General features: G+C 36.2%; 1 protein-coding gene across 1 annotated transcript in view; it reads right to left on the reverse strand.

Annotated features, from left to right (window-relative positions):
* LOC150096202 (uncharacterized) overlaps positions 1 to 16272 on the reverse strand; it is an 881296-nt gene that overhangs the window by 351387 nt on the left and 513637 nt on the right. The window contains exons 20-21 of the mRNA XM_090409004.1: positions 7802 to 7942; positions 2659 to 2841 (exon numbers count right to left, since the gene is read on the reverse strand). Coding sequence (XP_090265130.1) covers positions 2659 to 2841; positions 7802 to 7942 — 324 coding nt within the window. The remainder of the gene's footprint in view (positions 1 to 2658; positions 2842 to 7801; positions 7943 to 16272) is intronic.

A 16272-nucleotide genomic window follows, 5' to 3' on the forward strand; every position in this document is an offset into this window, starting at 1 on the left:
GACCCATCTTGACTACTGCGTGCAGATCTGGGTGCCAGGGTTTCTTGTGATGAGGAGGAGGTGGAGAGGATCCAGAGGTAAGTGACCAAGATGGTAGCAGTTCTATGGAATGAACCTTACGAGAACAGGTTTAAGATTTGTGGGTTACAGAAACTGGTTGATATGTGGAAAAGGAGTGATATGATTGAGACATTCAAATAAATGAGGGGCTTTTACAAGATTAATTCAGAGGAAATTTTTAAGAACAGGTGTGGTGATGGGAGAACTAGGGGCCATCCATGGAAACTGAGTAAGAGTGTAGTTAGCAGGGGTGTTAGAACTAGGTTTTTTGCTTGGAGAGTAGTGAACGAGTGGAATAGGTTGCCAGAGCCTGCTGTTAAGAACATCAATGAGTTCAAAGCATGATAGACTAGGCAAATAGTGGATAATTCTTGATATGATGTTTAGGACCTCAACGAGTCTATGGACGCCTTGGAGTAGCCGATGATGATGCTGATGATGACGATGATAATAATAATAAACATCTCCCTGTCAAAATGTTTCTTAGTCTCCTCTCAAGTATGCTTGCATAAATGTTATCTGCAATACTCATTACAGAAATTCCTCTAATTCTCACATTCAGTTTTATTTCTCCTTCTTACAGTTACCATAAGAACTCTACTTTAATCATCTGATATTTGACTAAGTCTTCAGAATTATGCAGCACAGCTACTGTAAATACCTTTCCACATTTCAGTATTTGTTGAGTTTTTCTACTTCTAGTATTGATATGTATTACTGCCTGCATTCCTCTTGAATATTTTCTACAAACATTCTGTGACTTCTTTTTTCATTTAACAATCTTTCAATGTAATTATATCAGACACCTAGAGTATTTTATTTTCAGTTTGAACATCACCTTTACCATGTGTAATACCTTTCATAGTACTCTTTCCTCCATTTCATCAAAAGTTCCACAATTTTGTCACTTTCATGATATTTATCGTCTATATTTTTATTGAAGCCTTGCCATAACTTTTGTTTAGCTACTTTTATAAGCTACTTTGCTTTTTAACATTTTCCCTCTGCATTCTCTGAGCATATGCTGACTTCTTTGCTGGGAACTTTAAATATGCTTTCTTCATTTCCATGATTGTCTTTTTAACTTCTTGAGTACCCCACAGAGTTCTGATTTTTTTCTATCCTTGTAGACAATTTCATCACATACCTCTCTGACTGAATCAATTAATGTTTTCTTCAGTCTTTCACTGAGTCTCCAAGGTTTTGTTAATGCTTTCAAAATATTTCCTTGTTTTTCTTTAATAATGCTTGTATTTGAGGTAAATAAATAAATTCCGTGTGATGATACTGCGTTCCCCCTTTTTACAGGAGTTCACGGTACTATCTAGTCCCTCCCAAATTTTATTCGGGCTCTGGAACCAGCATAGACTGATGAATCAGACCTATGGCTGGGTCAGTATTCATGACTGTAATCCATGTGTATCCTCAGACCAGTTTGCCTGCTTGCAGGATGAAAAACACCAGATAAACTGGCGGAAAAACCTGCTCTCCACACCCAAGACCGGCTAACTTGGCTATGGCTGAGGAAGATCCTTAAGCTCCTCACATCGTTGACGGGAATCGAACCTAGGACACTCCTTCCCCAGTCATATGGTTGTGAAGTGCAAAGCCACTAGGCTAACCGCATGGACGTATTTGAGGTTACAGTTCAGCATTGAAAGCTGTCCCAGTTTGATTATTTTTAAAACTTGTACATATTTTTGTTTTCAATATGAAGTTTCTATTTATTCTACTCAAAACTAAAAGATTGTCACTTCTATTTAAATCCTCTGTATACTTCCATGTTATGAACCATTGTGAAGATATTAGTATTAGTAATAACATACTCAATGAAATTTTTCTTATTTCTTGGGTCTTCCCTCCATGTGAATTTGTGAACATCTTGAACATTGTGTTAGTAATGAATAGTCATTGTCTTGGACAGAAATCCAACAAGGCATGGACTAATCTTTACTAATAAACTTAAAATATTTAAATAATATGATATCAAATTGTGTTATAAACATAATTTTCTTAAGTAATGTAATAGCAGAAAGAGTGGTCACTGGTTCTATCACTATTCCTTCAGTTTCCCTCAAGCCCATTAACACATGAACAACTGCTGGTCAACATCTATTTACTGTCCAGCTTCAAACATACTGAATCAGCTTTTCATCCTCCTCTTTCATTCCATTTATCATTCTGCTTTGATATCTACTTTTAGAACTACAACTTCAAGTTGTTCAAAAAACACCAACAGGTTCTCTGTTTCTTTTGCCCACTTACCCACACATGGATGTGATATGTTATGGTAGGTTATACAGATTCTGCAACCTTTTATGTGTATGAGGTTAATATATATATATGTGTCAATTTTGTCATGGAGATTGGTAAGTGAGTGGAATACATTGCCCAAATTGTGTGCTATGATTGCGTAGAGTGGGAATGAATTTAAGATGCAATATGTTAGATATATTGTCAGTTGAGCATCACATGATGAGTCAGTTAACTCATGAAAGTATATTAATAATATACAGTAATAATATTAACAACAATAATATTTAAGAGCTATTTATTTATTTATTTATATATTTATTTAAAAGCCATAAAGTAACTTACCTTCATAAAATTGTGGAAACCTTCGACGAAAGAATACTAAAGTTGGAAAAGAATGAATATTATATTCCTCTGAAATAAGTGGATCAGATATCTTTACAAAATCAATATCAAGCTTTTCTGCATCATCATCAATATTTTCAAGTTCACCTAGAATCTTTGTACATTTTGGATCATTTTCTTTATCTGAAAACAGAACCAGATATCATTATTAGAAAACAGCTGTGATTAACATACTATCCACTTTCCCAACTACACTATCTCTTCACTTGCCACACAAATTCCCTCAAACCCATCCAACATTCTTTTTCCATCTTCCAAGTCATCTGTGTCCTACAGACACCTATTGATTTTAAAATAAATATTAAAACCCATTCAGATTTGGATTAAGCTCAGATAGTAGTGTCAGTGCACTTGAGCAGCAAAGACTTGAGTTTAAATCCTATCTATGATATAAGAAACTTTTAAAGGATTTTTCTTGAATCGTGAGTTAGCCAGAATTATACAGAATGCAGAGCATTTGCCATTCTCTTTCTTAAGCAAATACAGTCACTCCAAATATTGAACACCAAATTCATGCAAGTGAAGTCCATTTCTCTTACACCACTTGAACTTCTATTCAAATTCTCTCTATATAAACATTCTCTTGTATTCTTTTTGCCTTGAACAAAAGGTAAGCACAACAATCATGCCATTTCATCTCTGTTCTCCTCCCCAATTCACTCTATAATAATTGCTAGGCAACATTCTAATCACTATCCCAACACGCTATTACCCTTCACCTGACACAGCAGCTTTTATAATTCCCATTCAACAACTCTTTTCCTGCTTCCAAGAATTTGTGCCCAAAAAACAAACACTTACTCCAACATCTTCACATCTTCCACACAAAGCCTCAGTTATTCATTTCATTGTACATCCTGGAAAATATCTTATGCATCCTTTTGTCTACCACCACTCATCTCTGAAAAACTGAATTTTCATACAGAGTCCTTCTAATATTTCCTTTTCTGTATGCCTATATACATAGGGCTTGGAAAATTTGATGCTGGCTTGCCAGTCAGGCAAATACCTCACTAATCAAGTGAGATATGGAATGCAGTACCTGGATGGAGCGCAGAGCCAATGTGACTTAATATATCATAGTCACATGTTCAATCCTGGATCCAGTTAATTTATAAGATTTTGTAAATGCTATGACTAATTTTTACTCTGTGTAACCACCAATATTCAAGAAAATATGTGAACTACTTATATAACAGTGTGTTAATCAGTCCATGACACATGAAGAAAAAATATTCATTGAAAGTAACAGAAAATACATATTTCATATGCTTTCTCAGTTATCACGAGTTTCTCATAACATAGTGGAAAACAGTGGAAAAGACAATCAAAATAGATTTTGATTGTCTTATAAATGTTCTTATAAAGAAATGACATAACTAGGATGTTGGAAGTTTTTTCCACTTGGTTAGACTATAATAAATTTAGTTTAATCCTTTATCCAAGTGTAAGCAAACAAAGTTTGCATCTGAAGTATCTTCAGGACTGACTTCCACTGAGTCAGGGCCTGGCTTCCACTGATGAGACCTCAATAAAGGTCAAAACTGGTCTGGGTAGTGGCCTTCCCTTAATGCATAGATTATACATGCCCGCAAGGAGATTGCTTTGCATTATGGTCGATACTAAGACAAGTGATGAAATCTTGGTCCACCTTTGCCACGAGTTGCCTCAGTCCTGAAGATACTTCAGGCACAAATTTTGTTTGCTTACACTTGGATAAAGGATTAAACTAAATTTATTACATAATTAGGAAAATAAAAAAATCTGTTATACTTCCTTCTCAACTTTCCAAGTTTTCATATCCACTACTAATGGTTTAAATACTGCATCAATGAGTATGAAAAAAAGTCAATTACCACTTCCCATCTATTTTAGGTTACCATGCTTGATTGACTGGGTGCTTTATATTGCATCGCAAAAAAATAAGTGATAATTGACAAAAAAGGCATTTGTAATGAGATGCCCTAATAGTCAAAATAAATAAGGTAAAAATAAGCTCATTCTAATAAAGAAATTATATAAGTAGAAAAACAAAATAAAATCCCTAATACTGCTTTCTAACTTTCCAAGATTTCATATCCACCAATAATGGTTCAAATTCTGCATATTCCATCAATGGGCATGAAATAAGTGAATTACTACCATCCATTTATTTTAGATTATCATGTGGACTGGCTGGCTACTTCGTGGTACACGTGAGGGAGCTTTCAAAAGATGAAATGATGGTTACACATCCTATCCTTTTATTGGTCATATTCCATTAAGAAAAAATCAATGATAATTGACAAACAGGCATTTGTAATGACAGCATGCCCTAAAAGTCATACTAAGTAAGTAAGGTAAAAAAACAGACAAAAAAAAGTTTTATGACATAAAACACACCACAGAATCAACATTAAGTAAATAAAGTTGGTGATTAAATAAAATCTCTCTACAGATTTCTTTACTTTTCAACTAAAAATTCTCAACTGTTAAGAATTAGCTGACAAGTGCTGATTTCATATCCTACCTATATATAAATTTACTGATGGAAGAATTAGAATCTGAAGAAAACTGAAGTCATTTATATGTATTCATAATTAAGTTTGAAGACAAATTGTGATAGATCAATTATATTAAATAAATTTCAACAACAAGTTCAATATTTGCATCTCATTCCAGTAGCATCTCAATTTATTTATGAGCTTGTTGTGTGGCACTCTATCAAAAGCTTTTGCAAAATCCAAGTACACCACTGTATATGTATCTCCCCCGTCCAATGTATATGTCACCTTATCATAGTACACTACTAAGTGAGACATGATCTCCCTTTAACAAATCCATCTGATAACCACAGAGAATACTGTTGTTATCAATCCATTTCTGTATCCTACTTCTCACCAATCTTTCCAGTACCTTCACCGCAACTCCAAATATACAGATTTGCCTATAATTTGAAGCTACAGCCTTATCACCATGTTTATGTAGTGGAACAATTTAACCTCCTTCCACTCCCTTGGAACCTGTGCTGTTGCAAGACTCTTATTAAACAGGCATGCCAATGCTACTGCCAATTCCATGAACATCTATACCCAAGTCTTGTTATGACTTTTGTTTAACTACTTTTACACATAGCTTGCTTCCTTGACTTTTCTCTGTATTTTATCCAGCAACGTTCTGAAAAACCTTTCTATATGCATTCTTCTTATCCAGAACTGCCTCTTTAACTTCTTGAGTATACCATGAAGTTTAGAATTTTCTATCCTGCAAACAACTTTACCACATCCTTCACTGACAAAATCAATGTTTACTTCAGAGTTTTCCAAGAGCCCCCAAGCTTTAGTTTTTGTTTTCACTCTTTCATATTTTTTGAATAATGCTTGTATAGTGGAATCCATAGTTCACCTGTAACAGGTACTTGACTTCAATTATTTTTTTAAAAAAAACTTTCTTTTATATTTTTCTTTTCAATAAGATATTCATTTTTATTCCTTCTCTCAAAATTAAATAATCAATTTCTATTTTAAATTCTCTGTATATTTTCATATTCCAAACCATTATGAAGCATGTTGAAAAAGGGGGGATATTCAGTTGTTTGCAGATGATATGAAGCTGGGAAGGCTTATTGGTAATAATGCAGATGTGGTAGCCCTGCAAGAGGATTTGAATAAGCTAGATAAATGGGCAAATGAATGGGGATGTTGGTTTAATGCGGCAAAATGTAAGGTCTTGAGGTTTGGGAAACATCGATGGGATGCTGCATACTCTATGGGAGGAGTTATACTGGAGGAAGTAGGGGAGACAAGAGATCTGGGGTTGACGATTGATAGAAACCTGAAATTTAGGGGACATATTGCAAAGGTGGTGAGGGTAATACAGAGGATTGCTGCAATAATGAGAAGAACACTGACCAGCAGAGATAAAAGAGTTATCATTCTGTTGTATAAGACCCTGATCAGATTTGGTCCCCAGAATTTGAAGGGGATAAATTAACTGTGGAAAGGGTATAGAGGCAGATAACAAAGACAGTTTCAGGACTGTACAACGTTAGTTATGGGAATGTGCACTGCAGAGTTTGGTGGATAGAAGAAGAAGAGGTGATATGATTGAGACTTTTAAACTGTTGAGAGGTAGCTACAGAGTTGACACTAGGGAGTTCTTTCGCTTAGTTGAACAGCAGGAAGGAGTGATGACAAGGGGCCATCCCTGGAAGTTACGAAAGGAAACTGTGAGCAAGAGGGTGAGGAGTGGTTTTTTTGTATGGAGGGTGGTTGAACCGTGGAATGCATTGCCTGATAGAATGGTATGATAGACTTTGTGTTTCCTAGGAGGGACCTCCCATGATCAGTCTTGATAGACTTGTGTTTCCTAGGAAGGACCTCCCGCGATGAGTCTTTTGACTTCTTGGAAGCCTAAATAATAATAATAATAATAATAATAATGGGCTTACCATTATTATTAAGTTTGCCATTTTCTCAAAATTTTCCCAAAACGTTTCTATATGTCTGGGATTCATTTAGTACTTTGCTGCTTAAAACTCTAATGACTCAAAAGATTTTGGCATTAGTATACATAAACAGCAATACTCTCTTGTATTCACAGATATCTTTGCATCTTTCAAGACTGGCCCATTCATAACCGAGTCTTGAGAAAAACTATATTTGGCATTGCATGCTCACATTAAATAGGTTCTCATACACATAAGTGCATATGCTCTTTAATTCTTCACTTCAACTCTTTCACTTAACAACACTTTCTCCAAATAGTTATCTCCAAATCAAATCAAGTGCAACTTAGTCATATATAAGTGCTTTCAGCCATCAATTTGCTCCACAACTTTCCTAGTGATCAACCAATATGTTCACTTCTGCATCTTGGTCCATTTTCTCAATCCAGCAAAATACTTATAATTTTTATTCTCTCATCACTCTACTCTTTCCTCATCCAGTAAGTCTTTCATATCTTCTCTCATTCCATACTTTTCTCCTTTCAAAGCACTCCTGTCTTAAAATATTAATATGACAAGAAAATGTACTGAAATACAATGAAATATAATTCAATAAATACAATGAAATAAAATTTTTAGTACTAAAAATTTTCCTACAGAATAGTACAGCAACATAATGTGATGTATCAAGCAACTTGTCCAACATTCTCATATTCACTTCCTCAATTTCATCTGGAAGGTCTAGTGCTTCCTCACTTGTTGCCCATTTTAGAAGAGCATCTTCATCTTTAATATCTCCTGTAAAATATAAATAATATATTTTAGTTCAGATTCACATGAACAATGAAAGATATGTATGTTTATTTTAAATTATATATTTCTTAGTTAGTTTCACTTTGTATGCCAGTTCACATGTTACTAAGCATAAAAGCATTTTGGGATGAAGAGACTACATGAAGAAATTGATAAGGCAAGAGATCTTAAAATTAAAATGATAGGTAAGTTAAAGTTAATGGATATACAGTACATGTGGATATTAAGGAGACAATGACAAGGGTGAATAAGGAAGTGAGTGCTTCTCCTTGGTATACACCTAGTATGATATGAGTGTTTATTTAATGAATGCCTGAGATGGATAAAACCATGTTGCAATTCCAGAGTAAATTCCCAGTTATTTTTTTCTTCATTTCTTCTTTTTGATAGCAGCTTTAAAATGGTCATTCTTCAGATAGACACTGGATAGTATATTGGACCAAACCTAATAATAGTAAAGCATTAGGAGGCATTCAGGTCAGCTGGCAAATAATCTTACTGCCATGATTCTGCAAGATGTGCTTGGAGGGAATCAAAGAAGTGGTGTTACCTCAACAAGAAGTTATTGGGTGAAATTCTACTTGTGTACAGCTCTCAGTAAGGAATCATTATTATGTATTCATACAAAAACATGTATATAGAAATCATATTTATGAATTTAGGGACACAAAACACACGTGTTGAAAAGATTATTTTACTGATTAATAATAAAATAATAACTTTACGTTTCGATCCCTGTATTGAGGTCATCTTCAGAAGGATACATGTGTATAAGAATATGTGTATAATCAGTGCCCTTGACCATTTTGTTTAATTTGAGCCTCAGGACTGGGTCAGTCCCAAGGGGGTGGAAAGAGGGGAAAATAGTTCCACTGCACAAAGGTGGTTCCAAGGCTGCTGTTGAAAATTACCGGCCAATCAGCATAACAGGAATCATTATCAAGGTCTTAGAGAAAATAGTCAAGAGGAAAATACAAGATTGGATAGAAGAAAATGGGATACTGTATCGGGGACAGCATGGTTTTGTGAAGGGTAGGTCATGCCTCAGTAACTTGCTCATGTATTATAACACAGTGACGGCTGAACTGGAATATGGGTTTACAGTGATTCTACTGGACCTTGTTAAGGCCTTTGACAGGATACCACATGGAATTCTAATCAGTAAATTGCAGCATATGGGAATGGACATAGGGTTGGTGAGATGGATAGGAGGGTGGTTGACGGAGAGATATCAGAGAGTGGTTTACTCAGGAGTAGAGTCCATAAGACGGCCTGTGACTAGTGGTGTACCACAAGGATCTGTTCTTGGACCACTGCTGTTTAATTTGTTCATAAATGATATAGGAAAGGATCTGAGAGGAACATTCAATTGTTTGCGGATGATGCGAAGTTGGGTAGGGCAATAGTGAATGCAGATGACGTCAAAATTTTGCAGGATGATTTGGATAGATTGGAGGTCTGGGCTAGGGATAATGGATGTCAATTTAATGTGGCAAAATGTAAGGTTATGCATTTTGGTGTGAAAAGATTGGAGGCAGTTTACTGCATTGGTGGAACCATGCTCCAGGAAATTGATGAGGCACGAGATTTAGGAGTGTTGGTGGATAAGGAATTGAAATTTAGGGGACACATTGCAAAAGTGGCCAAATCAGCTCATCAAATCACTTGGTTGCTGAAGAATACGTTGACAAGCAGAGACAAGCAGGTTATTGTTCCTCTGTATCGAGCCTTGATAAGACCTCATCTCGACTACTGTGCCCAGATTTGGTCACCTAGGTTTCTTCTTGATGTGGAGGAGGTGGAGAGGATCCAGAGGCGAGTGACCAAGATGATAGCAGGTCTGTGGAATGAACCGTATGAGAACAGGTTGAGAATTTATGGGTTGCAAAAATTGGTTGATAGGCGGAGGAGGGGAGATATGATTGAGACATTCAAATTACTGAAGGGTTTCTATAAAATTAATTCAGAAGATATTTTTGAGAACAGGGCTGGTTGTGGGAGGACTAGGGGACATCCATGGAAACTGGGCAAAAGTGTGGTTAGTAAAGGTGTTAGAGCTGGGTTCTTTACTTTTAGAGTAGTGAATGAGTGGAATGCGCTCCCTGAGTCTGTGGTGGATGCTGTGACAGTGAATGAGTTTAAGGCGAGGTATGATAGATACTGTATGAATGTCGAATAGTTGTGATGAAAATGATTTGGGGCCTCCCTCGATGAGTCTAATGACTCCCCGGAGTTGCCCGTAATAATAATAATAAGAAGAAGAACACGCTACATGCTGTTGCACTCTATACAAGTAAATTACATCTACATTGTTAACTAATCGTTTTTCTTAGCCTGCCCTCTAGTGAAAAAAAAATAAAATAAAATAAAAAAATAAAAATAAATAAATAAAATAAAATAAATAAAAATAAAATAAATTAAAAACTACAATATTTTGTTTTATTTTATTTATTTATTTTTTTTTTTCACTAGAGGGCAGGCTAAGAAAAAAGATTAGTTAACAACGTAGATGTAATTTACTTGTATAGAGTGCAATAGCATGTAGCTTGTTCTTACACACATGTATCCTTCTGAAGATGACCTCAATACAGGGGTCGAAACATAAAGTTATTATTTTATTATTAATCAGTAAAATAATCTTTTCAACATGTGTGTTTTGTGTCCCTAAATTCATAAATATGAGTACTGATCACCGTGTAACCTTAAAAGAAAGATGTATATAGAAACATTATATACATGTTTCTATAATTCATCATTATAGAAACATGTATATTCCATGTTTCTCCCAGTTTCAACTAAATTTAAAACAAATCACATAAAAAGTCAAGAAAAGAGAAAGAGATTACATGCAGTTAAAGGCAAACTTCCATATTCACTTCACAAATATATATGGTCTTATTTACTAAAATAAAGAGCCAAAAGGCTTGAATTCAGTGATGCAAAAGTATATAAATCAAGTGGATATTAAATCCAGCATTATTTCAAAACCGAACGTTGAAACTATGAAAGTTTCATTAAAAAGTTGCCCAGAGAGCTTATGGGAATACACTCACTGGCATTTATGAGTTGCCTTAGCACAGAGCATATAGAAGACATGATCACTTGCCCAATTGTTCATATATTCACCTTTTATCGGTCCATTTTGATAAGGTTCCACTGGCCTGACAGCTGTTTGGAACTGGTTGGTTCTCTTCAAAGACCATGCAAAAAAACCTTAAGAGAGCAAAAACTCTCTTAAGGAGGAACGTGAAGTGTTTCAGAGGAGTATTTTTCGTGAGCGAACTGTCAGTTGGTACATAAAATATGTACTAAAATAAAGAGTCAAAAAGGCTTCACATTTATGAAACTTTCATAATTTTTACATTCGACTTTGAAATAATGCTGGATTTAATATCCACTTGATTTATATAATATATGGTCTTAGTTCCAATCTCATCAATGTTCATTTCCACCTGCACTCTGCAAAACCACATATACTTTTCTTAAATTTCAGCAGCTGCTTCGTCTTCAATTTTTCTAACTGTTGCAAGGCATTATAAAAATAAAAATAAAAAAATTTTAAATGCATATCATAAGTGGCTTGAGACAAAAATTCCAGCTTCATTCACAGTGGATAATCATAACATATATAAAACAATATTTAACAGGAGTAAGTCAAACTTTTGAAAGGTGTAGAGATGTAGAAAGATTGCCTCCTACACCAATGGAAGTTCTGCCTTCTGATTCCTTATAGAAGTTCTTGGGTGCAATTTCTGTCCATCTGTAGCCCAAATTCTGTCTCATCCAGATGGTGGTATTATAACATCACCTAAATATAAAGCTGACCTGCTGCCATTATCTCATCCAGCTCCTGCACAGATGACCAAGGCAAATCACCTATGACTTTACCTGAGACACTGAATTATATGCTTCCTGTGGCATGCCACTAGAAAAATATGTTATCCAGGTTGATCTTGAACAAAGAATCTTGTTGTAAGATTCTTTGATTGGCTAAGAGTAGAGACTGGCTACCACTTCAACCAGAGCAACTGCACAGTGAAACAATTTGATCTCCCTTCGATTCTTTATGACTGTTGCTCGGCTGCAAGACTTTTATTAAATAATATAATGATTCACTGAAACAATAGCGCACTCAGGATTTTCAGTCATACGACCTATGACTGAGCATCTGCAATGATCGCTAATTTATAAGTAGTACAGAAATAGAAGACACGACACAACATAAATTTTAAAAAATGAATTTTAATCAGGAAAAAGATTTTTCCTGATTAAAATTCATTTTAATTCTGGGTGCACCACTGCTGAAACATTCAGAGGATGCTTCAGTGAATCAGTTCCATATGATGATAGTCATCAAGCTCACTCTCCCCAGACTGATAAATATGAGGTTCCTTAACTCCTTAATGATCTCCTGCTCACTCACTTCTAGTTCCCAATCCACTATTCCATACATAATTAAGCTCAATACAAAATCACAACCAGTAGTATGAAGTGCTCATTAAATATAGCAATCATATCTTCAAGGTAGTCATGGAAGATATAACTAATAAGAATAGATATAATTTATTACTTTCATCTCATCTCATCTAGTAGGTGGTAGAAAGTAATGCCTTTTTTTTTCTTTCAATCTGAGTGTAGTAGAAAACTTTATGGTGGTAAGACTATTCATTCATAACTGTATTTTTTTAAGGAAATTACAATGTAGACTAATATATTAACTTAAAAAAAATTACATATCACTGAGAAGACAGTTATAGTAGTCTCTAAATCTACCACAGTAAATAGTGCTGCAATTGGTCACATGAGGGCAACATACCAATAGTTCAAAATTATTATTATTATTATTACGGGCAACTCCAAGGAGTCCTTAGACTCATTGAGGGAGTCCCTAAACATCATGTCCAGAATGCAGAGACAAACAGGTTATTGTTCCTCTGTATCGAGCCTTGATAAGACCCCATTCAAACTACTGTGCCCAGATATGGGTGCCAGGATTTCTTCTTGATGGGGAGGAGGTGGAGAGGATCCAGAGACGAGTGTGACCAAGATAATAGCAGGACTATGGAATGGAGATTTCTGGGCTGCAGAAATTGGTTGATAGGTGGAAAAGGGATAATATGATTGAGACATTCAAATTACTGAAAGATTTCTATAAGATTAATTCAGAAGATATTTTTGAGAATAGGACTGGTAGTGGGAGGACTAGGGGGCTATCCATGGAAGCTTGGTAAGAGTGTGGTTAGCAAGGGTATCAGAGCTAGGTTTTTTACTTGGAGAGTGGTAAATGAGTGGAATAAGCTGCCAGAGTCTGTTGTGGGTGCCATGACTGTAAATGAGTTCGAGGTGAAGTATGATAGATATTGTGTGAATGTTGAATAGTTGTTCTTGACATGATGTTGGGCCTCCCTCGATGAGTCTAAGGACTCCTTGGAGCTGTCCGTAATAATAATAACAATAATAATAATAATAATTAATGTTGTAAAAACCCTTCAGTAATTTGAATATCTCAATCATATCACTCCTCTTCCACCAATTTCTGCAACCCACAGATCTTCAACCTGTTCTCATAAGGTTCATTCCATAGACCAGCTATCATCTTGGTCACTCACCTTTGTATCCTCTCTATCTCATCCCCATCAAGAAGAAACCCTGGCACTCAGATCTGGGCACAGTAATCGAGATGAGGTCTTATCAAGGCTCGGTACAGAGGAACAATAACTTGCTTGTTTCTGCTGGTCAAAGTATTCTTCAGTAACCAAGTGATCTGATGAGCTGATTTAGCCACTTTTGTAATGTGCCCCCCTAAACTTCTCCCTGTCCACCAACACTCCCAAATCCTTGGCCTTGTCAATCTCCTGGAGTACAGTTCCACCAATGTGGTATACTGCTGCTATTCTTTTCACCCCAAAATGCCACATTAAACTGACATCCATTATCCTTAGCCCAGTCTTCCAAACTATCCAAATCATCCTGCAAAATTTTGACATCATGTGGATTCACTATTGCTCTACCCAACTTTGCATCATCAGCAAACAAATGAACAGTTCCTCTCAGATCCTTTCCTATATCGTTAATGAATAAATTAAACAGCAATGGTCCAAGAACAGAACTCTGCGGCACACCATTAGTCACAGGCCTTCTTTTGGTCCATTAGTCACAGGTCTTCTTCTACTCCTGAATAAAGTACTCTCTCTCTCTCTCTCTCTCTCTCTCTCCATCAACCACCCTCCTATCCATCTCACCAGCCCTATATCCATCTCCATATGCTGCAGTTTACTGATTAGAATTCCATGTGGTATCCTGTCAAAGGCCTTAGCAAGGTCCAACAGTATCATTGTAAACCCATTACCCTTATCCAGATCACCCGTCGCTGTGTTATAAAACATGAGCAAGTTACTGAAGCATGATCTATCCTTCATAACCATGCTGTCCCCCATACAGTATCACATTATCATCTATCCATTCCTGTATTTTTCTCTTGACTACTTTCTCCAAAACCTTGATAACAACTCCTGATATGCTGATCAGTCGGTAATTTGAACAGCAGTCTTGGAGCCTCCTTTATGCAATGAAACTATTTTCCCCTCCTTCCACCCCCTCGGGACTAACCCAGATCTGAGCCCCAAATTAAACAAAATAGTCAAGGGCACTGACAATTCTTTTTCCGCTTCACGTAAGACCCAAGCTGGCATACCATCCAATCCCACAGATGTATTCACATTAAGGTTTTGTAATATACTATTCACCTCCATTTCATTCACTCAATTCCTGAATAAGCTATTGGTTCCATCATTCCTGCAATATCACAACCTGGATGATTTACTCTTGCAAAGTGCTCACTCACTGACCACTATTTCAACTGATTTAGTTATCATCGGCATTCCTTAAAATCATTCTGCCATATACATTTTTTCTTTTACTTGCAGCATATCGAAAAAACTTCGGGATTCTCTTTTGCTTGCGTTGCAAATTTCCTTCCATAATCTGCTTTTGCTTTTCTTACCACCAGTGCTTTTTTCTAGGAAAAAAAGGTGCCAGAACTCACATCTTGTTAAGCTTTTTATTCAAGAAAATAATATTCAAATCTTAATTTAAATGAAACATAAAGCAGCTGTTGCTGTCACGGAGTCGCATAAATGAATTAAGTATAATTTATCTTCAGTATTTTTTATTTTAGACATGATCAAATGTAAAATTAAACAAGCAAATTAAAATATACAACTAAAGACCTAATCTCCCACCAGTTGGAGAGAGTGACCATATGGTGTTGACATGGAAAATGAATAGACATGCAGGAGTATCAAAGAGACCGGAACTTATGTGGAATTATAAGGCAGGTGATTATAATAGTCTTAGACGGCAACTTCGGGAAGTTTCATGGAGGGAGGAATTGGACGGCCGGGATATCACCAGTGCGTGGGAAATTGTGAAAGAATATTTGTTATCAGCAATGGTAAGTTGTATACCACGAGTGAAGAAGAGGGCGCAATTTGGAGTAAAGTGGATGACAAACAACATTAAACAGGAACTGCATGCAAAAAAGAGGCTATGGAAGAGATATAAGGAGACAGGTGAAGAGAGGATGGGTGAAGAATATAAGACACAGGCCAGAAGAGTGACTCGTGTGGTAAGGAAAGCGAAACTGGAATATGAGAGGAGATTGGCCCTAAGATCCAAAGAAAATCCTAGGGAATTTTTTAGCTATGTGGCCAGTAGGAGGAGAAATGACTGTGGAAGAATGATATTGTGGGATAAAAATGGGAATAGAGTGACTGATGCAGAGGACATAGTGGAATTGTTCAATGAACACTTTATTGGAGTATTTCATCCTAGAGGAGTCAGTTTTAATGCTAGAGGGATAGGGCTGGTACGAGGTCTGGAGGTACAGGAGGAGAGTGTGTTTCAGATACTGAGTACTCTGGATGTCAGTAAAGCTGTGGGACTGGATGGTATTTCACCACGAGTTTTGAGAGAATGTGCCAGCGAATTGACAATACCTTTAACGTGGCTTTACAATGAAAGTCTGGCTTTGGCAAAGGTGCCCAGGGAATGGAAGGAAGGTAAGATAGTGCCATTGCATAAGGGTGGTAACAGACTGGAAGTGTCTAATTATAGGCCAGTCTGTGTGTCATCAGTAGTTGTTAAGATCTTGGAGAAAGTAGTGAGGGACCGTGTACAGCATTGGGCAGATGAGGGTAATGTTATCTGTGAGAATCAACATGGATTTGTGAAAGGACGCTCTTGTTTTAGCAATATGCTAGCCTTTTATAATAAAGTTACAAGAGCATTAGATGAGGGAAAGGCATATACTGCAA

Source organism: Typopeltis vanoorti, chromosome 19, assembly GCF_054136105.1.
Source record: "Typopeltis vanoorti isolate ZY-2024b chromosome 19, IOZ_Tvanoo_1.0, whole genome shotgun sequence".
Classification (NCBI taxonomy): Eukaryota; Metazoa; Arthropoda; class Arachnida; order Uropygi; family Thelyphonidae; genus Typopeltis; species Typopeltis vanoorti.